At 34.6% G+C, this 24,318-nt stretch overlaps 1 protein-coding gene across 1 annotated transcript; it reads right to left on the bottom strand.

The window, feature by feature from the left end:
- Positions 1-19,587: 19,587 nt before the first annotated feature.
- Positions 19,588-22,870, bottom strand: LOC127725886 (achaete-scute homolog 1b-like). The gene is made up of 2 exons (XM_052233210.1): positions 22,197-22,870; positions 19,588-19,685 (listed from the first exon to the last, which is right to left on the bottom strand). The coding sequence occupies exon 1, from the start codon at positions 22,790-22,792 to the stop codon at positions 22,214-22,216; it is 579 nt and encodes a 192-aa protein (XP_052089170.1). The 5' UTR covers positions 22,793-22,870; the 3' UTR covers positions 19,588-19,685; positions 22,197-22,213.
- Positions 22,871-24,318: the final 1,448 nt, after the last annotated feature.

Consider the following 24,318-nt stretch of genomic DNA (forward strand, 5'->3'; position numbering starts at 1 on the left):
AAAAAGCAAAGGATCTGCGCTATTATTGCTGTCGTTAATCTGAAAGTCACAATGAGGCCATCATCAGGGAGGTTGCATAAGCAAGGAATGGGTACGTTACTCTTACATTGGGCGATAGCATTAAGTTAAAGACTGAATAATAATTCAACAACGAGATAACTTTCAAATTAAAAAAAAAAAGAAAAAAAAAGAATATTGGAATTGGTATCTTTAATTTGCTCTTAATGATTCGATTTACAGGTATTATGCCAGAGCTAAAGTTATCAGTATTCATAGCAATCAATATAAGTAATGTATTAAGACCGTAATCCCTGATACTTGTAGACGATTGATTTCTCCATCTAACCTGTATGTTCTATAGCTCATCGTGTAATTAATGGTAAAAATGATATTAGATCCAAGAAACCTTACAAATGGTAATTATACCTGTGGACAGTCATTGACATGTACTTTGTTCTAATCTGATTTTTGTGGTGTAATATTGTCCAAATCGATATCAGTGTTAACAATTGGAGAGATGTGGTCAAATTTCTGTAATTATGTCTGATGGAATTATAACTTGAAATAAGAGCTAATTATTTTGATCTTTTATGTAGATTACAGATTGTACTAAATTGCATCTGCACTGCACTAATTACATGGTGATGATAGCATTAAACTGTACCAATGTTTTTGCACCAGTTGCGCATTTTGACAATTTATATATATTGATAAATTGATACTTTTCTTCTATTATATGTGAAGTCTTAAATGCTACTTAAATTGTTTTGATAAGAATGGTTAATGTTCAGGTGCTAAAATTAACAAATAGTAGAGCAACCAAATTCTAGTTGGGTTTTTTTCAAACTCTTTCAGAAACGTATTTAAAATAAACGTATCTCTTTGTATATTGCTTTAATTAAGACATATGTGAAAAAGGTATCATGTCGATACAAAATCAATATCAGTTAATCCAAGTCATGTTTAATTAGAAAGAGACGAGGGAAAATAGACAGTAACAGACAATGCTAAAAAAAACAGAGCTTAGAATGCTAACGATTTTACACATTTTGCATAAAAATAGACTAAACAAGTTTGGATGAACATATTTTATGAACTCGTGATTCAGACAATTTATTGAAGTAATTGATTTATCCAAAGTATTGTCTCTATATGGTTAATACTTAAACTAAATATTTCAGGTATGAAAACACTCAACAGTTTGTTCTGTAAAGGTTCCCATACCAGCAAACAATAGAATACATCGATTCATTTCCTGCAATTTTCCATCAAATCATTCATCTATTTATCTGTATTTTTATGACTATAGAGAAAATAATAAAAGCCCCAGGGGTCATATTTTCTAAACAAGAGATTTACGGATGAAACTTAAAATTTAATGTTTTGATATTTCCAGACGTGACAATAGCCGCCTCATTATTGTTACTTAGTCAAATAACCGAGGAAGATGAAGTTCACTTGATATGCATAAAATCGCCCCAATCTACCCCGACCTATTATTAAGACTCGTGTACCCCCAGGTCAATTCCCGGTCACCCGGAAAGTAATTTGGAGAGTCCATTCTTCTGGACAATAACTCGGACCCTAATGACCAATAATCTTGAGTGGTTTCTTGCTGATTTTCCTAATGACTTGAAGTTTGTTTGCCAAGTTTTGTGCAGCATGTCAAAAATAGTGTTTTATTTTGAGTGCCCGTCATTTATAAAGTAAAGATGCTTTTTTCTTCCAGATATGGGTCCAAATGAGCAACAATTGTTCTCAACTATGATGTGAAGAAAAGATGCATTGTGGAAACATTAGTGCTTTGTTTGGAAGAAAATTGATACATTCTCAAGAAGTGTTGATGGACAATTGAAATTAATATCTTTGGTTATTTTTTAAATGTTGATGTCAACAACGAAATTGATCTCCATTGTTAACTTGCCACCTTAACATTTCACATTTTTTATATCGCTCAGGGAGATGTTTGAATAGCGATCTTCATCAGAAAAATTTCAAGATCGGACATTTATAGACATTTGTTTGTGAACCTAGTAATTTACAAGTAGTTTTTTATACATTTAAAATGCATATAAACTTTCAGTGCTCAAAATTCATTGGCATTATCTACTAGTTTTATACATTGGCATTATGTACTCTTTTTTTACTGTAATTTACATTTCTGTATAATTCTATTTTGAGTTAGACAGAAAGTTTAATTTGATAGATTAATTATGTCAAAATGTATTTTTATGAAGTCTTTTTTTACATGATCGTTGTTAATTGAAAAGTTAATATATCAAAATTATGTTTTAGAGTTTGTGTGGGTTAGTGATCACACTTAAGGTTTCCACGTGTATGGTCAGTACCGTAGCAAGTAATTAATGTAAGTGGGTGCTACCAACTTTTAGACAAAATGGGGAAGGGCCATTTTTTATGAGATAAGCGGGGTTGGTATGGATGCACCAGCATACAAATATACATACATGAAGCTCTGCCGATGATTTTATTTCACAAACGCACATACATCTCCAATACAGATGACTTCTATAGATCGCACAACTGAAACCAATCTAACTTCCACATATTTTTCTGTAGAAGTTATGTTCCTATTCTGCTAAATGTTTATCGCGTTGGTTTATAAGTTTCTTTTCAGACATGACAAACTTTTTTTCAACATAAAAGAGAAAAAGAAATGGAAACGAGTGTTTGCAATTCATTTTGTCCACAAACGACCCATCAAATTCAACAAAAGACTTGCGTACATTAATAGGTAATTAAAACCACTATAAAACGGAGTTGAAAACACAATCCTCACAGTTTTTAAGAAAACTGCAAGATTAATTGTAATTGTTCATCACAATCTATTTAAATTACATTTGAAGTCATTTACATATTTTCTTGAATCTCCATTGATGTCATTTTCATTGTATCTAAATAATCATTTGTCATTAAATTAAAAAAAAAACAAGTGCAATATTTCGTTAGGAAAATAATGATCTCCTTTCACACGTTTATGTGTGTAGTGTGTGCGTGTATTTTTTATTGTAAAAAGTTGTACAAATCTATTAATTGTTATATATAGTATGATAATATATTGACACGGGTAAACAACGAACATTTGTTATTTCATTTTTCTTTCATAATGTTGTATTCATGTACATGATAATGTAATCATATATTGGTACAAAATCACATGTCATGGATTATGTACATGATAGTGTAATCATATATTGGTATAAAATCACATGTCATGGATTATGTACATGATAATGTAATCATATATTGGTACAAAATCACATGTCATGGATTATGTACGTGATAATGTAATCACATGTTGGTACACAATCACATGTTAAGGATTCTGTACATGACAGTTTAACCACATGTTGGTACAAAATCACATATTATGGATTATGTACGTGATAATGTAATCACATGTTGGTACACAATCACATGTTATGGATTCTGTACATGACAGTTTAACCACATGTTGGTACAAAATCACATATTATGGATTATGTACGTGATAATGTAATCACATGTTGGTACACAATCACATGTTATGGATTCTGTACATGACAGTTAAACCACATGTTGGTACACACATTACAGTGTTACCACATGTTGGTACACAATCACATATTATGGATTCTATACATGACAGGGTAACCGCATGTTGGTACACAATCACATGTTATGGATTCTGTCGCAGTGTTTTTGCTATAGGCACCATCAGCGCAAAGTAGAATTGCCGTCAAGACGCCAGTGCTTAGATAATTTGTCTACCACTACCTTTATTGTTAAAAGTTTTTTGTTAGTTTCTTTGTAATTAACTGATCCAAAGTCGCAATCAGAGTCTGACTAGAACGCATTCATTTATATCAAATGCAAAAACCAGACCACTTTAGGCGAAAAAGTAGTAGACTTTACCGTTGTTTGTCTAACAGGAAGAACTGATTAAGGGAGATAATTTGAATCATTGTCCAATGTAGACGAAATTAGTTTTGCCCATTGGCAATTTATACGAATTTTATATATTAGTTTTGCTAAATTTTACTATAACTATTGTCTCAATCAACATTGAAATGTTATACACATTGTTGTAACGAAATATACATATTTATTACTGGTTTGTTGTATAAATCATTGTTAATTAAGTGCCTCGGAATTTGTATTGTGAATCAAAATTTGTTATACACAAACAAATGTTTCAAACCTTTATATATTTTTGTAACTGTTACCTATAAATATCAATAAATTATTATGTATTTTTGATGGTGTTGCTCCATATGAACTGGAAATAGTTATGTCCCTGGTATGAGTAAAAGAGGCCTTGATAAATATCAATGAGACAGCAACATAACGACACACACAACCCAAACGTAATTATAGGTCACCTTACATACAGCCTTCAATATATTATAGGTCACCGTACAGCCTTCAACAATTATAGGTCACCTTACAGCCTACGACAATTATAGATCACCGTAAAGCCTTCAACAATTCAGTATAGGTCACCGTACAGCCTTCAACAATTATAGGTCACCTTACAGCCTACAACAATTATAGATAATCGTAAAGTCTTCAATTCAGTATAGGTCACCTTACATCCATACCTTATAGTCACCTTTAAAAGACCCCGACATGACAAAATGTAAAACAATTCAAACGAGAAAACCAACGATCTGAACTATGAACATTGGACAACCCACTGAACACCACGAAACGTTCACATAATTAAAAAGGAAAATAAAAAAATAACAAATTTTGAACAATCGAAAAAAGGGGGTCCAACCCTTGGAACACCCCCTGGATTTGCCAATGCATACGGCCTTTAACAATGAACAAAACCCATGCCGCATAGCAAGCACATCAAGAATGTTGCGGGGTCAAAGATGATTGTGGGTGCTCAACCCCACCCTCTTAACCCGTAAGAGAGGTGTATCAGTAGAGCATTAGAACGAAATGTTAAGGTCTTTTGGGAATGGCTTGACTCTCCATATAGACACGAAGTACCCACCTGAAAGTATTCGTAGGAACTGAAAGCTAGTTATAAGCCTCAATTACAACTAACAAATAAATCATGTTCTCCCAGACCTGTATATTTATCAAACACTACTGGTCATTCCTGCATCAATTTCAAAAACAAATATCCAAATAAAACAGTATACTGATTACATGGCTTATATCTCTCGTTGTAGATTTATGCGTGTGTCATTGGGTTGCAGTCTGACTACATGGGTTGATGCCTCACATTGTAAATGTATGCGTGTTTCATTAAATTGCAGTCTGATTACATGGGTGGATGCCTCACGTTGTAGATGTATGCGTGCGTCTTTGAATTGCAGTCTGATTTCATGGGTTGATGCCTCAAGTTGAAGCTGTATGGGTGTGTCATTGAATTGGATTCTGAATACATGGGTTAGTTGCCTGAGGTTGTAGATGTATGCGTGTGTCATTGAATTGGATTGTGATTATATGGGTTGATGCCTCACGTTTTAGATGTATGCGTGTTATTGAATTGCAGTCTGGTTACATAGGTTAGATGCCTCAAGTTGTAGATGTATGCGTGTTATTGAATTGCAGTCTGATTACATTGCTTAGTTGCCTGATGTTGTAGATGCATGCTTGTGTCATTGAATTGCAGTCTGATTACATGGATTAGATGCCTTACGTTATAGATGTATGCGTGTGTCATTGAATTGCAATCTGATTACATTGCTTAGTTGCCTAATGTTGTAGATGCATGCTTGTGTCATTGAATTGCAGTCTGATTACATGAATTAGATGCCTCTGGTTATAGATGTATACATGTGTCATTGAATTGCATTCTAACCATATTGGTTAGATATCTCACGTTGTAAATGTATGCGTGTGTCATTGAATTGCAGTCTGATTACATTGCTTAGTTGCCTGATGTTGTAGATGCATGCTTGTGTCATTGAATTGCAGTCTGATTACATGGATAAGATGCCTCTGGTTATAGATGTATACATGTGTCATTGAATTGCATTCTAGCTATATTGGTTAGATGCCTCACGTTGTAGAAGTATGCGTGTGTCATTGAATTGCAGTCTGATTACATTGCTTAGTTGCCCGGGGTTATAGATGTATGCATGTGTCATTGAATTGCAGTCTGTTTACATTGCTTAGTTGCCTGAGGTTATAGATGTAAGCGTGTGTCGATGAATTGCAGTCTGATTACATGGGTTAGTTGCCTGAGGTTATAGATGTATGAGTGTGTCATTGAATTGCAGTCTGATTACATGGATTAGTTGCCTGAGGTTGTATCTGTATGCGTGTGTCATTGACTTGCAATCTGTTTACATGGGTTAGTTACCTGAGGTTGTAGCTGAATGTGTGTGTCATTGACTTGCAGTCTGTTTACATAATTTAGTTACCTGAGGTTGTAGATTCATGCGTGTGTCATTGAATTGCAGCCTGATTACATACATGTAGGTTAGATACTTCACGTTGTAGATGTATGAGTGTGTCATTGGGTTGCAGTCTGAATACATGGGTTAGATGCCTCACGTTGTAGATGTATGCGTATGTCGTTGAATTGCAGTCTGATTACATGGGTTGATGTCTGCTGTTGTAGATGTATACATATGTCATTGAATTACATTCTGATTACATGGGTTAGATGCCTCACGTTGTAGATGTATGCGTGTGTCATTGAATTGAAGTCTGGTTACATGGGTTAGATGCCTCACGTAGTAGATGTATGTGTGTGTCATCGAATTGCAGTATCATTGACGTATATAAATGTATATGCCACAGCTCTTTTTGTAACACTATTAAGAAAAATTGACACCATGTAATAAAAGATTGAGTCACGGAGTTTTACTTCGTTTTTTTCCTTATCCAAGTTGTCATTTGAGAATTCGTCATTATGTACTGTATTAATTCATGAACAATTCCGTTACATTGGTGATATATTACGATAGCATCGGTCCAGTAATTCATTTAAAGTATTTTGACAAAAGAATTTACTATCATTACTACTTATGATCCGAATGCCTTTAAATGGTACTATGCAGACCGACATAATTAAGGATGATACTTGTGTCGTCAAACACTATCAAGTCGATTTACAAGAATAACGTACTAACCACTTCGTGAGTGTAACAACGTGGATTGAAATGCACACAACATATTTTTTCTGGAACAAATTTCATCAGGTACTCTGGAGACCAAGCATTATAGAACACAAATGAATAAAACGTGTTCGAGAATCAAAACCATACGGGCCTAAACATAACAGCCAGATGTCAGGGCCTAAACTTAACAGCAAACTCCATGTTAGTCAGGGCCTATAAATGGCAGCAAATTCCATGTTATTCAGGGCTTAAACATATCAGCCAACTCCATGTTAGTCAGGGCCTAATCATAACACCCAATTCCATGTTAGCCAGGGCCTAAACATAGTCAAGTGCTTTTTCTGTCCGGATGCTCCATTGATCGTTCTATTATGTAGATTTTTTATTTATTTTCCCGGTGATTGCGATTAAAATGTCGAGAGTTGGGATCTGACAAACTACTTAACGTCACCAACTGCCCATGAGCCTCTAATCCAGAACCTCCATTATATATACCAGGTTGTCTGTAACAACCAGTTTATATCTTAAAGTTTGTAGTTGTCATTTTTTCGGGAATTTGGTCATGATGCTCTTTCTATGATAGTCTGGTACATTGAATCACAACTTTATCGACTGGTGTAATTTACAGCTTGGGATATAGACACTGACATGTCTATTGTTGAAGATTACAAGGCGGCCTCTAAATGTCTATTGTTGAAGATTACAAGGCGGCCTCTAAATGTCTTTTGATGAAGATTACAACAAGGTGGCCTCTAAAAGAGAGGCTAAAGATACCAAAGGGACATTCAAAGTCAAAATTAAACTGACAACGCCATGGCTAAAAAAGAGAAAGACAAACAGACAAGCAACAGCACACAAAACACAACATAGAAAACTAAAGACTGAGCAACATGAACCCCACCAAGAACTGGGGGTGATCTCAGGTGCTCCGGAAGGGTAAATGTCTTTTGGTGAAGATAAGAAGGCGGATTCTAAATGTCTATTTTTGAAGATTGCAAGGTGGCCTCTAAAATGTCTTTTGTTGGAGATTACAAGGTGGCCTCTAATTGTCTATTGTTGAAGATTACAAGGCGGCCTCTAAGTATATTTTGTTGGAGATTACAAGGTGACCTCTAAATGTCTTTTGTTGAGATTACAAGGTGGCCTCTAATTGTCTATTGTTGAAGATTACAAGGCGGCTTCTATGTATCTTTTGTTGTAGATTACAAGGAGCCTCTAAATGTCTTTTGTTGGAGATTACAAGGCGGACTCTAAATGTTTTTTGTTGAAGATTACAAGGTGGCCGCTAAATGTATTTTGTTGGAGATTACAAGGTGGCCTCTAAATGTCTATTGTTGACAATTACATGGCGGCCTCTAAATGTCTTTTAGTGAAGATTACAAGGCGGAGTCGAAATGTTTATTGTTGAAGATAACATGGTGGCCTCTAAATGTCTTTTGTTGGAGATTACAAGTGGCATCTAAATGTCTATTGATGAAGATTACAATGCGGCCTCTAAATGTCTTTTGTTGGAGATTACAAAGGTGGCCTCTAAATGTTATTTTGGTTTATTGTTTCATTGATGCATCCCTCACATATTTTCCATATTTGTTAGAAGGAGTTTCTGTTAAATTGCACAATTTTTGTATTGTAGAAATTTGCAATAATAATATCTTATTCATATCCTACCAATAGGAAACCAATGGCTACTGATTGGTTTTTATCCTGCAGTGGTATGTATAACATAAACTATTGAGACCCATGTCGGTGCTCACGTCCAATTTTTCCCGGAATATTCTTCGTTAGGTTCGCTATTTACCAAAAGTTAAGAAAGCCAAATACAAAAATAATAAGCTGTATATAGATTTACGAAGCTAGTTTTTCCAGCCTCCTTACTACCTCTGTGGTTTTCATGGTACATTTTGTAGCGTGCTCGTTTAGAGTGCAACTGGTCAAGTGTTCGATCCTCGGTTTGGTCAAACCAAAGACTTAAAATTGATATTGGCAGCTTCTCTGCTCAGTACACGGCTTTAAGGCGTAAGAAAAAATACTGGTCGGCTCGGAGTCAGAAATAATTTATGTTCGTCATAAGTTGATAGTTTGAATATATTTAATAAAACGAAAGCATATCTTATTTATTTTCTATTATATTTTGCATTTTGAGGTCAACCTTATATATTTATAAGCAGTGATTCTAGTGTCATTCCATTCAATTAACATTTCTTACCACAATTAGCAGGTAGGGTGACATGTCTTCCTGCTAACTGCTAACTGTGGTCTTTTGAGCTAGCACGTTTGAAATCCGTCTTAGCGTGTCGGTTTAGTACAAGGCAGGGTTCATATTTATATCGCATTAACATGTTCTCGTCCTGAGTGCATTTTATTTACCACTGGACATTAAAACCCATCCGTTATCATCTTGATCCTGCTAAGGTTGGAACACCAATTTGTTTCCAAGATGTACAACTTATCAGGTGATGTGGAATGATACAGTAACCAAACAACAAAACAATAATTTAGAATACCTTATATGGTGTTATAAAGAGAACATTCGCTGACTAGGTTCTTGATCTTGGAAATGTATTAGGTTATATCAGTATCTAATCAGCAAAAATGATATCAACCATTGAAAAAACAAGATGTAGTCATAAACACACCAAATAATCATTTTTTTAAATCACTTCTTCATGTAAAACAGGACTGCATGTATCATTTTTGTAGAAAAGAACGATCACTGTATAAGAGGTCTTGATAGCAAGATGCAATGTTGTGAACTATAAAATAATCAGTTTTATTTTAATTTCTTTTATAGTCTTTCAATTTTTTAACAGAAACAATGAGATTAATTTAATCATGTAATTTCATTTAATTGTATGTAATCCGTAATTTTGTCAATGATTCATGTTTCTCTATCATAGTGTAAGGGAGATAACCAACCCTTACCTCTCCGGATCCGTCATTGTTTCCACTAAGTTAACGTGTATTAAATTTCAAAAGGTGCTAAATTGTAAAACGGTTACATGGTGTTCCTATGTTTTATTTAAACATGTTGTTGACACACTGGACCGTTATAACACCTACTTTTGACATATGGCACGCGAAACGCGATAATGGTGGCGGATTAATACACTTCACAGTTTTGTTAATTTGTACCGTTATTAAAACAGAAATACTGATTTGTCATTTAACTACCTGAAATTATTTGATAGGTTCTTTATAAAACCTGTAGTCAACAATCAAACTGGTAAACTTGTTGACACGAGGAATTAAAACTCTTGTCACCTTTTACAATAATGTTGTTCTAGTGTCACGTTAAAGCTGTTTTCCAGAATCATTGTAAATCACTATATTGTCTATTACTGTAGTCTTCGTGGTGTATCAAAATTAATGTTACACTACTTTACTAAGAGATATGAATTGACATTAAGATATGACGAATAATCAAGACCAATGCCATCTTTGAAAACCACTATAATGAATGTCGATAATTCCAATTAAAACATTGATGTACTTGTCAGTTTTGTGTATTTTGAAGTAGTCTTAGGATATTGTACATTCCTGTAGTGGATAAACACGAAGAAAATACTTAATTTTTCTTATATCAAAGTTGAATTAACAAATTGTACAATATTCTGTCGGAAACTATATAGCCTAAGATCTATTGTAGTCCGATCTCGTTTGAGCTAGAATCCCAGGCTATAGACTGCATACTAATGTTATACTATTGTTTCAGAAAAGGGAGAAGGTTTGGTACCATTAAAACGTTTAATCCCGCTGCAAATGTTTCCACTTTTCTAAGTCAGGAATCTGAATACAGCAGTTGTCGTCTGTTTATGTAGTTCATACGTGTTTCTCGTTTCTCGTTTTTATATAGATTAGACCGTTAGTTTTTCCGTTTGAATGGTGTTACACTAGTAATTTTTTGGGGGGCCTTTATAGCTTGCTGTTCGGTGTGAGCCAATGCTCCGTGTTGAAGGCCGTACCTTGACCTATAATGGTTTACTTTTATAAATTGTAACTTGGATGGAGAGTTGTCTCATTGGCACTCATACCACATCTTCCTATATCTATGGAAGTATTTTACCAAGCTCTATTAGAAAATTGGTCTACGAATTAGTAACAATTGTCCGACAAAAACAGGGATCTGTTTCAAACAATGTCCTAAATACTGTATTAGAATACCATGCTTTCACAATGCATAAGTTTATATATCTTAATTATATATTATTTCATGTACATTTGTAGATACATGCATTTTTGTTACGGAAACATGGCATAATATAAATAGTTTGATCATCACACTAGCTTGACACATAGATGTATAGAGCCATCTTTACTTGACATACTCATCACACCATACGTGTCTGTGCATTGAAAATCGGATACTTTGAAAGTTGATAATGTCTTTTGTTTTGTTTTAAATGTATGATATTGAATGATTTAATCTGTTGAATGATTCAATGTTGTCTAAAAATATAATTGTTTCACTTCTCTCCCCCCTCCCCTCCCCTAAACCCAGACACCCATACATTACTGAAACAGTTATATTGTATGGACTCAACTTTTCTAGAATGCACTTTTAAAATGTATTTTTGGAACATGCTTTTATCATTCAAATGGCGTATCATTTAGATGTCTTAAGGCAAAATGTTGATAGTCATTGAAGTGAAAACATTAAAAATACAGGGACGGCACGCGACAATGTCTCTAGGGGACATAATTTATATTAACCATTATTGTTTTTATGATTCATAAAATCACTCGATCATTATTGTCATTTAGGATTTTCAACTTATCGCATTTTCACTTTACTGCAAAAAAATAAATACAGCCACAGAACATATGGGTTGTATCAGCCACTTCAAGATAAAAGGATTGTGTCTGAACTACATGTGTGTACTCAGAGACACATGTATTATATGTCTCCGGTATACTGTAAGTTTGTGTTTGAACTACATGTGTGTACTTAGAGATACATGTATTATATGTCTCCGGTATACTGTAAGTTTGTGTCTGAACTACATGTGTGTACTCAGAGACACATGTATTATATGTCTCCGGTATACTGTAAGTTTGTGTGCGAACTGCATATGTATACTAAGAGACACATGTATTATATGTCTCTGGTATACTGTAAGTTTGTGTCTGAACTACATGTGTATACCCAGAGACATATGTATTATATGTCGTTGGTATACTGTAAGTTTGTGTCTGAACTACATGTGTGTACCCAGAGACACATGTATTATATGTCGCTGGTATACTGTAAGTTTGTGTCTAAACTACATGTGTATACTCAGAGACACATGTGTTATATGTCGCTGGTATACTGTAAGTTTGTTTCTAAACTACATTTGTATACTCAGAGACACATGTCTTGTATGTCTCTGGTATTCTGTAAGTTTGTGTCTGAACTACATGTGTATACCCAGAGATACATTTATTATATGTCTCTGGTATACTGTAAGTTTGTGTCTGAACTACATGTGTATACCCAGAGACACATGTATTATAAGTCTCTGGTATACGGTAAGTTTGTGTCTGAACTACGTGTGTATAAACAGAGACACATGTATTATATGTCTATGGTTTACTGTAAGTTTGTGTCTGAACGTTATGTGTGTACTCAGAGACATATGTATTATATGTTTCTGGTATACTGTAAGTTTGTGTCTGGACTACATGTGTATACTATGAGATACAAGTATTATATGTCGCTAGTATACTATAAGTTTGTGTCTGAACTACATGTGTATACTCAGAGACACATGTATCATATGTCTCTGGTATACTGTAAGTTTGTGTCTGAAATACATGTGTATGCCCAGAGACACATGTATTATATGTCTCTGGTATACTGTAAGTTTGTGTCTGAACTACATGTGTATACCCAGAGACACATGTATTATATGTCGCTGGTATACTGTAAGTTTGTGTCTGAACTACATGTGTGTACACAGAGACACATGTATTGTATGTCGCTAATATACTGTAAGTTTGTGTCTTAACTACATAGGTATAATCAGAGACACATGTATTATATGTCGCTGGTATACTGTAAGTTTGAGTCTGAACTACCTGTGTATACTCAGAGACACATGTATTATATGTCTCTGGTATATATACTGTAAGTTTGTATTTGAACAACGTGTGTGTACTCAGAGACACATGTATTATATGTCGCTGGTATACCGTGAGTCGAATCTTGACACAATTTTGTTTGTCAGCATTTTATCCTCCACATTTTAGTATCTCTCATAAATGACAATTTTAAAGCATGAAATTAGATTGGGGAAACGTTTCGTTAAGTGTTAATTCCCTTTAATTTTACAATAGCATGAGAACTGAATATTAATATTAATTTTGTACTTAACAGTCGTTTAGCAAGCCTTTAATTATTTCATATGTCAAACTTACAAATTAGCAAGGTTAAATTTTATGAATTTCTACACGCTAAAATATAAAAGAAAAATTGAATTTTAAATGGGTTACAGGTATTTACGGAGTCTTAAATTTCAAATTTTATCTAATAATTTAATTAAAACTCTGACATATAACCTAAAGTCGTTAGCGCATGTCACATTGTAAAGCCACTTCCTATAACGTCAAGGATGCCAGATATTTGAAGCGCTCTCGGAACGATCTTCAGATAGATTTTTGTTAAATGCCATAGTTAAAGTAAATTATAATTAAATTTTCTACATGAAAATAAATTACTGGAAAAGAATATATTGACAATTATTTTTGGCGTCAGATTTTACGGTAAATATCATCATGATTTTGTTCACATATGATGACCTAAAATAACTTTATTAAGATATTAATTTTATTTGGCAACACTGCTTAATTCTACGTTCCCAAAAGGGATAAATTTGTTTTCCTTTCAACATTAAGTTAGTATCTTGAGCAGAAAAATTGTAATAGATCTTGAATGATTAGATATTTTTCAACAATCAAATCCATGCTAACACAATGTATTCTTTATGTCTATATTGAGGAAGACTATTTAAGTTGTGTTTTGTTCGTTGTTATTTTTCTTTGTTAACTGTATGTCTATTTCTTTGGAGGAGTCGGGGTGGTAGATATGGTCTTTTGTACATTTTCATAGTCCAATATTTTGGTAATTCATGTATTATACTTCTTATTATTAAACTATGATATAGAAAATCGCAAAATCTAATTATATCCCACCGATTTTATTTGTTTGAATGACAAGAGAATTAATGTAAACGTATAAATGACCAATAAAACAAGAAAAGGCTCCTAAAGGGTCTGGACAGACCTGCAACATTTGTATGTCCAGAGAGTTTAAGACCTGCAACATTTGTTTGTCTAGAGTGTTAGGAAAGACCTGCATCATTTGTATGTTCAGAGATTCGGACATACCTGCAACATTCGAATGTCTAGAGTCTCTGGAAAGACCTGCAACATTTGTATGTCTAGAGATTGTGGTTTAGAACTAGTATCCCATAGTTGAAGTGAAGAAGTTTCAAGATCATAGAAAAAAGAATGAAATAAAAATTTGCCTAAGAACTCTTGCAATGATAAATTGAATGGACATCTTATCAGGGTACCTAGTGCAAAGCGGCGACAGACGCACTAATGATGTCGGTCCTAGCTCTGTCTGGAGCTGTAATTTACTTCCGCCTTTGATTACTGTCTGGAGCTGTAATTTACTTCCGCCTTTGGTTGCTGTCTGGAGCTGTAATTTACTTCCGCCTTTGGTTGCTGTCTGGAGCTGTAATTTATTTCCGCCTTTTGTTGCTATTTGCCTATTTGTTTTTCGTTTATTGTTTTGTCATAAATCAGACAGCTTGTTTCCTCGTTTGAATTGTTTCAAGTATTGCTATGTCGGTGCATTTTGGGTTTTGCTCATTGTTAAAGATCGTACGATGACCTATTATAGTTGCATATATCAACGTCATATTGACTCTGGTCAATAGTTGGCGCCTTTGTAAGCATACTACATACTTCTTATTTTTATAAATATGAGTTTTCTTTCTTCAACTGATGTTTCAGTCCAAATTCAGTTCACTGTTAAAATGAAGTAAAACAACAAAAAAGGTTGGAGGTGAAGAAATCATAAATACAAAAAGAATCTTTGGAGTATAAATGCAATCGTTGGCTGAAGCCAATTATTTGTTCGTTAGCCTTAATTATTTAACCACATCCACTCCTACATTAAAAACGGATTTTAATTATTCATTTCTTCTTTTACGTTCCAATCGATTTTTATGTAAATTTGTGACTCTTCTCAGGTGTTGTTACTGTTTATCAATAAAAAAAGACAAACCATTTGTTACGGTTGCACAATCCTTGCTTAACAAAGTGCGTTCCCTATGTAGAAGACTAAACATGTTGCTGATAAAAAAAATCTTACATTTCATATTAAAATTCCAGGAAAAAAATTATCCTGATTACCATATTGGTGGCGTCAAATCACGTCATTTGGTGCACAGAAAATCACAATCAATAGGACCAGATTGACGTTTGCAAGAATTTTAAACCACTCCGATATAGCACGTACACTCCGTTTGCTGTTGCCTCGTGCATTTACCGCATATCCGGTGGGAAACCACAAAAATTAATCTTCGCAAAATATATAATAGGAAACGTAAAAAGCCTGCTTTATGAGGATTCCTGAATTTTTCATTTCTTTTATGAGGTGTGATTGTGGTTAAAAATGTTAATTGATTGTAATGACACTAGAATCAATGCTTACCAAATATATAAGGTTGAACTCGAAATGACTGTGATAAAAAGGTTGATTACTAAAATACCTTGCTAAAAATAATGAACATAATCTTGAAAAAAATCAAAATATAATAGAAAATGAATAAAATATGCTTATCCGAATATGACGACAGTTCCTTCCAGAAGTATATGGCCGGGATACAACATATCATAACAAATAAAATCAGAAACGGGCGCATAATGAAGACAGGCAGAATGCAACATAATTAATAAGCTTTGAATAGGATACAGCATTTCATAACCAGATAAATCTTGACCGGACACAAATAAAAATAACTAAAGTATCAATAAAAAATCGAAATTCGAAGAAAGACAACTCAATGGAGAAAGAAAGACAACTCCATGGAGAAAGAAAGACACAACAACTCCATGGAGGAAGAAAAAAAGGCAAGCATAACCAGAATTTCAATCTGATTAAAATGATGATCTCTCGATATCCTCAGATGCTTTTCGACGCAAGTTACGATAGATCTGAATTTTAATTAGATTGCCAGAATTTAGTTCGCGAATCACCACACACAGGTTGCTTAACATTTATCAACACGAACCATTCAAAAAATAAGCTCGAACTTTGGAGCCTGGAAATAGTTCAGAGTTTCTATTGTACTAGGACGATGTTAAACTGTCACCTGTGATGTTAAACTCCGGCGGTAAGTCATATATTGATGAACTACAAATCTATTCACAATACAACAACAATGGAAGCCGAAAAATCTTAACAGATGAAAGGCTTTTCATTATAATAACAAAGATTTGTGAAAACTTCAGGGTTCCTGTTCATTGACGTTTACCCCTACATTTCTATTTACAACCATTTGGTTGGCTCATCATGAATATTGATAACTAACGAAAGTAATTATCATTGGAAAACACCAAAATTTAATGAGTATTTTTATAACATACTGTAATGAGATGTGGACCGATGGCATATATAAGACATATATCAACCAAAAACACGTAAGGACAAAGATGCAAACAAATTAAGTTCACAGCAGTGCTTTTAAGTATGTGTTCATTGATTTGTGTGAAGGTTCGAGAATCCAGTTCAACTAGTCTCGATTATCGTCAGGGCCGCCGAAATAATATACTAGTATTCTAGACACAATCACCGACGCTGTTCCTTGGGACAATTCATGAATACGAGGCGGGTTCACCACCGCCGTGATTCCTTAGGACAGTTCATGAATACAAGGCGTGGTCACCCCAGATGTGGTTCATTGGGACAGCGCATGAATACGAGGCGGGGTCAACACCGACGTGGTTCCTTGGGACAGTGCATTAATACGAGGCGGGGTCACCACTAACGTGGTTCCTTGGGACAGTGCTTAAATACGAGGCGGGTTCACCACCGACACAGTTCCTTGGGACAGTGCATGAATACGAGGCGGGTTCACCACCGCCGTGATTCCTTATGACAGTGCATGAATACGAGGTTGGGTCACCACCGACAGGGTTCCTTGTAACAGTGCATGAATACGAGGCGTAGTCACCACAGACGTGCTTCATTGGGACAATTCATGAATACAAGGCAGGGTCAACACCGGCGTGGTTCCTTGGGACAGTGCATGAATACGAGGCGGGTTCATCACTGACATTGTTCATTAGGACAGTGCATGAATACGAGGCGGGGTAACCACCGACGTGGTTACTAGGGACAGTGCATGAATACGAGGCGGGGTCATCACCGACGTGGTTCATTAGGTCAGTGCATGAATACGAGGCGAGGTCACCACCAACGTGGCTCCTTAGGATAGTGCATTAATACGAGGCGGGGTCACCACCGACATGAGTCCTTGTGACAGTGCATGAATACGAGGTGGGTTCATCACAGACGTGGTACCTTGGGACAGTGCATGAATACAAGGCGGGATCGTCACCGACGTGGTTCCTCGAGACAGTGCATTAATTCGAGTCGGGGTCACCACCGATGTGGTTCATTGGGACAGTGCATAAATACGAGGCGGGGTCACCACCGACGTTGTTCCTTAGGACAGTTCATGAATACGAGGCGGGTTCACCACCGACGCAGTTCCTTAGGACAGTGCATGAATACGAGGCAGGGTCACCACCGACGTGGTTCCTTAGGACAGTGCATAAATATGAGGCGGGGTCACCACCGACGTGGTTCCTTGCCAAGTTGGGACAGTGCATGAATACGAGGCGGGTTCATCACTGACATTGTTCCTTAGAACAGTGCATGAATACGAGGCGGGGTCACCACCGACGTGGTTACTTGGGGCAGTGCATGAATACGAGGCGGGGTCACCATCGACTCAGTTCCTTAGGACAGTGCATAAATATGAGGCGGGGTCACCACAGACGGGGTTCATTGGGACAGTGCATGAATACGAGGCTGGTGCACCACCGACGCAGTTCCTTAGGACAGTGCATGAATACGAGGCGCGGTCATCACCGACGTGGTTCGTTGGGACAGTGGATGAATACGAGGCCGGGTCACAATAGTTTGTTGTAGGTCATATACCTCCCCTTACCTTTAGTCTCGATCATTGTCTAATCAAAAGGTACAAACGAATAGTATGCACTTCAATAAAAATAAGGAGATCTGGTATGTTATCGGGCACCAAACCCACTCCTACACTAGGACACAGTGGTGCAACAACACAGCGGAAAAATAAACTGTGCAAAACAATAAACAAAAACAAAAAAAATATGATAGACCGCAAAAAACGACATCTACGTGCTCAATTGCATGCTCCTGAATTGGGACAAGCACATATAGAATGTGGCGTGGTTAAACACTTTTGACGGCGTCCAACCTTCCCTCTACTTGGGACAGTTGTGTAAAAAACAAAATATAAGAACGAACAATACAAATCAGTTCAGAAGGGCTTACTAGTAACTCGTCAAATCGATACAAAGCAAAAAATCAACTGACAAAAATAAAAGACACAAAATTCAGATCCCCGAGTTCTCGCAGTTACCAAAAACTAGTTCAAAGCCAATATCATCTATTAAGACAAATCAAGTTTCTAAGATTAAAATATCAATCAGTACACATCAAATAAATTTAGTGTAAAGAAATCATAAACAGTCAGAGATATAGTCAGCTATAAAAGGCCCAGACATAACAAAATGTGAAACACCGCAAATGAATACAACCCCCAAAATCCTGATTCATGACAAAACAATAAACGAAAAACAAATATGATATACAGCAACCAAAGACAACCACTGAATTACAGGCTCCTGACTTGGCAGAAGCACAATCAGTAATTTACCCCATGATAATGGTATTAAAGACAAAAATTCAATGAAAGCTTACAGTTACTGAAAGCAAGTTTAAGGTACAAAGCTCGCAGTTAATGAAAGCAAGCTAAAGGTACAAAGCTCGCAGTTACTGAAAGCAAGCTTAAGGTACAAAGCTCGCAGTTCCTGAAAGCAAGCTTAAGGTACAAAGCCTGTCGGGATGTTTAATTTAAGATTGCACACAAAATATCTAAGCAAGATATAGAAATTTTAGAGTACATATTTTATTTTTTAATTATTGCACATTTATTAATTTTGATTATTTACAATAAAAAATAAATTAAATAAATAAATATAATCAGTTAACAATAAATAATAACGTCTTATCTTTTCAGACAACAAATCTGGCGTCTCTTAAAAAAGCACTTTAAAACGAATAATGTCAACAAATCTTTGCATTCATGTCATAATTCTTAAAAGCCACCTGGCAAATGAGATTGACATTTGTTATATCTAATGTCATTAGTGATCTTTTATGTCAACAACACAACAAGTGCGTTTGGTACGATTCGATTGGTTGAGGCACTCCGCTGCCTGTGGTCGATGCCAATGTGGGCGTGATTTTTATCTGACAGATGGCACGAGTCTGGAAGCAAACTCCTGAAAAAAGAAGACACACACATTACGTAAAGTTTAAAACCTTTGACGATAATTTGAAATCAAGCTTAAAATATTACAGTAAATACACCATAATGTACAATGTAATGAACTGGTCGACCGTTTTACGGTTATTTATGATCGATTAGATCGAAGTTATGACACGTAACTCTTTAACTGGAACTGTCCAACTAAAAACAAAGTTAAGATTAAATGTTAACATGTTCTGCATAACCATAAACCTTTGTTTTACCAATCTATGTGTGCATAAAAGATATATATATATATATATGTGTATATATCAAAGTAAACATTTTTGTTTTATTTGATACCATGACATATATGATAGGATATGCCCGCAATGTTTGTGAAAGATTCTTAATATCATCATAATAAAACGACTTACACCAAAATCTATACGATTGTACATACATGTACATGAAATAAGAAGTATTGGAAAGTCGTTTTTGCTGTGTTTAATTTTAATGTTTTTTCCTGGGCATCCAATTGCAAAATCCATATGCGTTTGTTTGCATGCTTGTAATTTATGTCAATAGAAAAAATAAGTCCGACCGCAAGAAACTAATTTTGGCCAGGGTGATGCCTGTTTTCTTCGACTTATGGATCCCCCTATTTGTATCTCTCCCATTTTTCAATTTACTTTTTGTTTTATATATAAAAAGAGGGAAAAAGAAAAAAGAAATTTCTCCGAAATCCTGATTAGTATTTTAGACTATGTGAGGTGTATGAGAAACTAACAATATGACATCGTTTGCTCTTTTCTTGGCTTCTGAATGTTATCGAACGTAAATACAATTAATGTGTTGACTTTGAGATAATGATGAGATATATGTACTATAAAATGTTTCATTTCAGATAGTTCATCAAAGTTTTTATCTTATAAATAATATCTCTAATTGATATACAGTATCAAAACTGATATTAAAGAAGAGCACGCGACAAATTATCACCTTATTTCAGATACCTAATCATCGAACTTTTCACCTATATACAAAACGTGAAAGAATTGTCCTAAATTAGACAAATTAGATACCATTTCAAAAGCTTAAAATGACAGTATTGATTGAAAGCGGATATTTGCGGTTTTCTTGGTTGCGTTTGTATCTTGTAATAGTTAGTTAATAGAGTATCAGAATTTCGCGCGTATTGAAAAGTTATTCGTGTAACGAACACATCAAAGAATTGTTGGACAATAAGTTATCAATTGTCAGTTACTTAATGAAATGTTGTATACAATGCCAATGTGTGCTTATAAATTACTAACTTGTATACATTGACAAAGTGTGCTTATAACTTACTAACTTGTATAATACAATGACAAAGTGTGCTTTTAAATTACTAACTTGTATAATACAATGACAAAGTGTGCTTTTAAATTACTAACTTGTATACAATGACAAAGTGAACTTTTAAATTACTAAATTGGTAACAATGACAAAGTGTGCTTATAAATTACTAACTTGTATACAATGACAAAGTGTACTTTTAAATTACTAACTTGGTAACAATGACAAAGTGTGTTTATGAATTACTAACTGACTATACCGACCAAAAAATAATTAATGTAAAACATGAACTTAACCAAATTTATAATTTTCGCGCGACCTGTTATCCCGTACAAGTATAAATCAAATCCTTTATTTTCCGATCTGAAGAGCCACTAGAACTACTAAAGATATAAAACATGTCACAGGGAAAGAGGTGCATAATTGATATACAAACAACTATTAACAATGATAGGAAAAAAGATTATTCATTATTAAGGACTTTTCCTATAAAACAAATTCAGCCAGCAGAGTGTAGACGTCACTACAAGTAATCTCAGTTGAGGATATTATTGTTTTTTTTATCTAGTACATTAGAAGTGACTAACTCAGTTAATATAAAAAAGAAGAAGATGTGGTATGACTTTCAATGAGACGACTATCCATCAATCACCTATACTGATGTGGAAGTTAAATTGCAATTATTGCATACCCTTTAGTTTCTGTATTTGTCGCTATTCTATTGTCGTATCAACTTATAGTTAACCCATGTATCAAATGTGCCTTATAAATAACTAATTTATAATATCAACCAAAGAAACTAATATAACATAGACATATACCAAACTTATAATTTTAGCACGTCCTTAATGATTAAAGTTTAAGTATTATAAAAAAGACATGTAGTTTACATGCTAACGAGTACTACTAGAATGAACGTTTCATGATTTATACGATATACGGCAAAAAAAGGTTCCCAAGTTTACCAATGCAAGATGATAACGAAGAGAATGTCCATAGATCTTACGGCTTTTACAACGTCGCTTTTAATAAAAAGAAGCTGATATTTTCAATATCACAGAAAAAAACCACAAATTTGACCATTATGCATATATGCAAATAAATGGCGTTTTTAGTTTGACAGTGTTATTCGGATGTTGTCGCTTTACCTTTTAGCACCGACGTCTTTATTCATTCATATTAACTGCAAAAATAAAAGCCTACAAACCTGCATTGTCCATTACATCAGAACCAGGTGGTGAAATCTAACAATTCTTCGTCTTCATTACTAAGTTCTTGAGCCTCAGAACAGGAACTTGGTGACGGTGAGTGTACGGACGGTGAGATGGGAACGGTACACTGTTTGGGAACATAATTCTTATCCAGCACTGCACTTACAGCATCATGTTCGTCTACTAAATCTTGTAAATGTCTAATATAGTCTATGGCAGCTTTCAGAGTATCAACCTTACTCATCTTTTTAGATTTGCCTATTTTACAGTCACTTGGAATATGGTCTCGCAAAGTTGAGAAGGTCATATTAATTAACTTAACGCGATTTCTTTCCCTCTCGTTACGTCTCGCTACTCCTCCAGTAGTTGGCTTCTGGTTGAGTCCCAAATAGTTCTCGTTATTGTGATTAAAATCCAGTCTACGTTTGCATAATACATCTTTGGAATATTTTGGTTGATGGAAATATTCAGGTGAAGATTCTGGTGACGAAGAATACATGCATGAAGGTCTCTCCGTTAGAAAAGTTTGGAAAATGTTTCCATCAATGCTGGTCATCCCTGAAAATACATGCATCATTCCTTCTCCTTCCATTTTTGATTTGGACTATTTTAAGACGTCTGGTATTACTCGCGTGCAGTTTTTTTTATTTATCTGATGAGGAACGCTTATTTCTAAATTTATGGATAAAGTTTGAATGTGTGTAAGGTAAGTTTATTTTTATACCTCCACGCGACAAAGATACGTAAGCCCCACCTACATTGTAGTTATCACAGTTTGGTAAAGTTATTCACGAATTGTCGCGTGCCCTTAACACTCCAATGAACACGATAAATAGTTGACAAGGCAGCATTACAAAATCAAGGGTGTTCTTGCAGCTTTATTCAACAAGTAAATTTGAATGACACATCTTGTGAAGTTTTAACCATTAACAAGTAATAAGATTTCAATAAATTTTTGTTATGTAAACATTGCCTATTTTTAATCAGAAGTCGCGTGCTTTTATTACGTCATAAAAACAGAAATGGAGGTCCCATTGAGATGGTCCTCACTGATAAAAGATGCCATTAATTTTGTCAAAAAGAAAGCCGTGGCTTGAAGTTTCTTTTTCTTAAAGAAGTTAATAAGATTAAAATGTATGCAGCCGCTTTTATTCGAACTAAAATTAAATTGAAACGTTTAGTTTGACAAATAAGAGACGCTAACTATTTTGTACGCGTTGCTTGCATAATTACGTTCTTGGTGCATGCATGCATATCTTACAGCATGATATTAGTTTTATGTATTATTCTCTACTTTTTGATAACTAGACCTAAATTAGAATTAAACTTAAAGTAAGGGTAAATGATTAACAAAGTCTGATTCAAAGAATGAATAATTTACCACGATGTTCAAACTAAAAATAGATGAAATGTAACAAGTAAAAAGACGATGATTTTAATTAATCAAATTATTAAATCTTTTTCGTGACATATGTAATATCTTCACCTGTTTTCGGGTTAACAAAATTTTAAGCCATTATTAGATAAAGCAGCGGTATACTCTTGATTAAACAAATAAATATTTGTACAAAAATCCAACATTTAGATGTTTAAACGTTGAATGGAAATCTGCTTCATTATACAGATATGATAAGTTTCACATAATTTCAATTGAATTCATTTGTTTGTCAATTATTTTACTGATATAAGGTTTTTTGGTTAATATATATACGTTGAGAATGGGACTACAATTCTAGAAAATATCCATAAATACATTTACATGTTGTTCATTTAAATTATGGAAACAAATAAATAAATAAATTTACGACATTTAAAAAAATATATGTTTTAGATAGTGTTAAAAGATCCTAAGGAATACTTTGAGGCGAATGTAGTCTTAAGGAAGCAAGGTTAATTTACACCGTAATCAATCATTTAAGCATTTCTTGGTCGAAGCGCATAATTATGACATCACAATGAAATGAAAATACAAAAAAAACAAACCAAAGTCATGATTGTGTTTTCATTAGATATTTCCACTTGTTTTGTCCTTCAAGCTCTCTATGCTAAATTTTCAATGTCGTTTTGTAGGCCAATATTAACCTGTCAAGATTGGTTTATAAACTGTCAATTTGCTTA

The sequence above is a fragment of the Mytilus californianus genome, unplaced genomic scaffold (genome assembly GCF_021869535.1).
Source record: "Mytilus californianus isolate M0D057914Y unplaced genomic scaffold, xbMytCali1.0.p SCAF_15, whole genome shotgun sequence".
In the NCBI taxonomy this organism is placed as follows: Eukaryota; Metazoa; Mollusca; class Bivalvia; order Mytilida; family Mytilidae; genus Mytilus; species Mytilus californianus.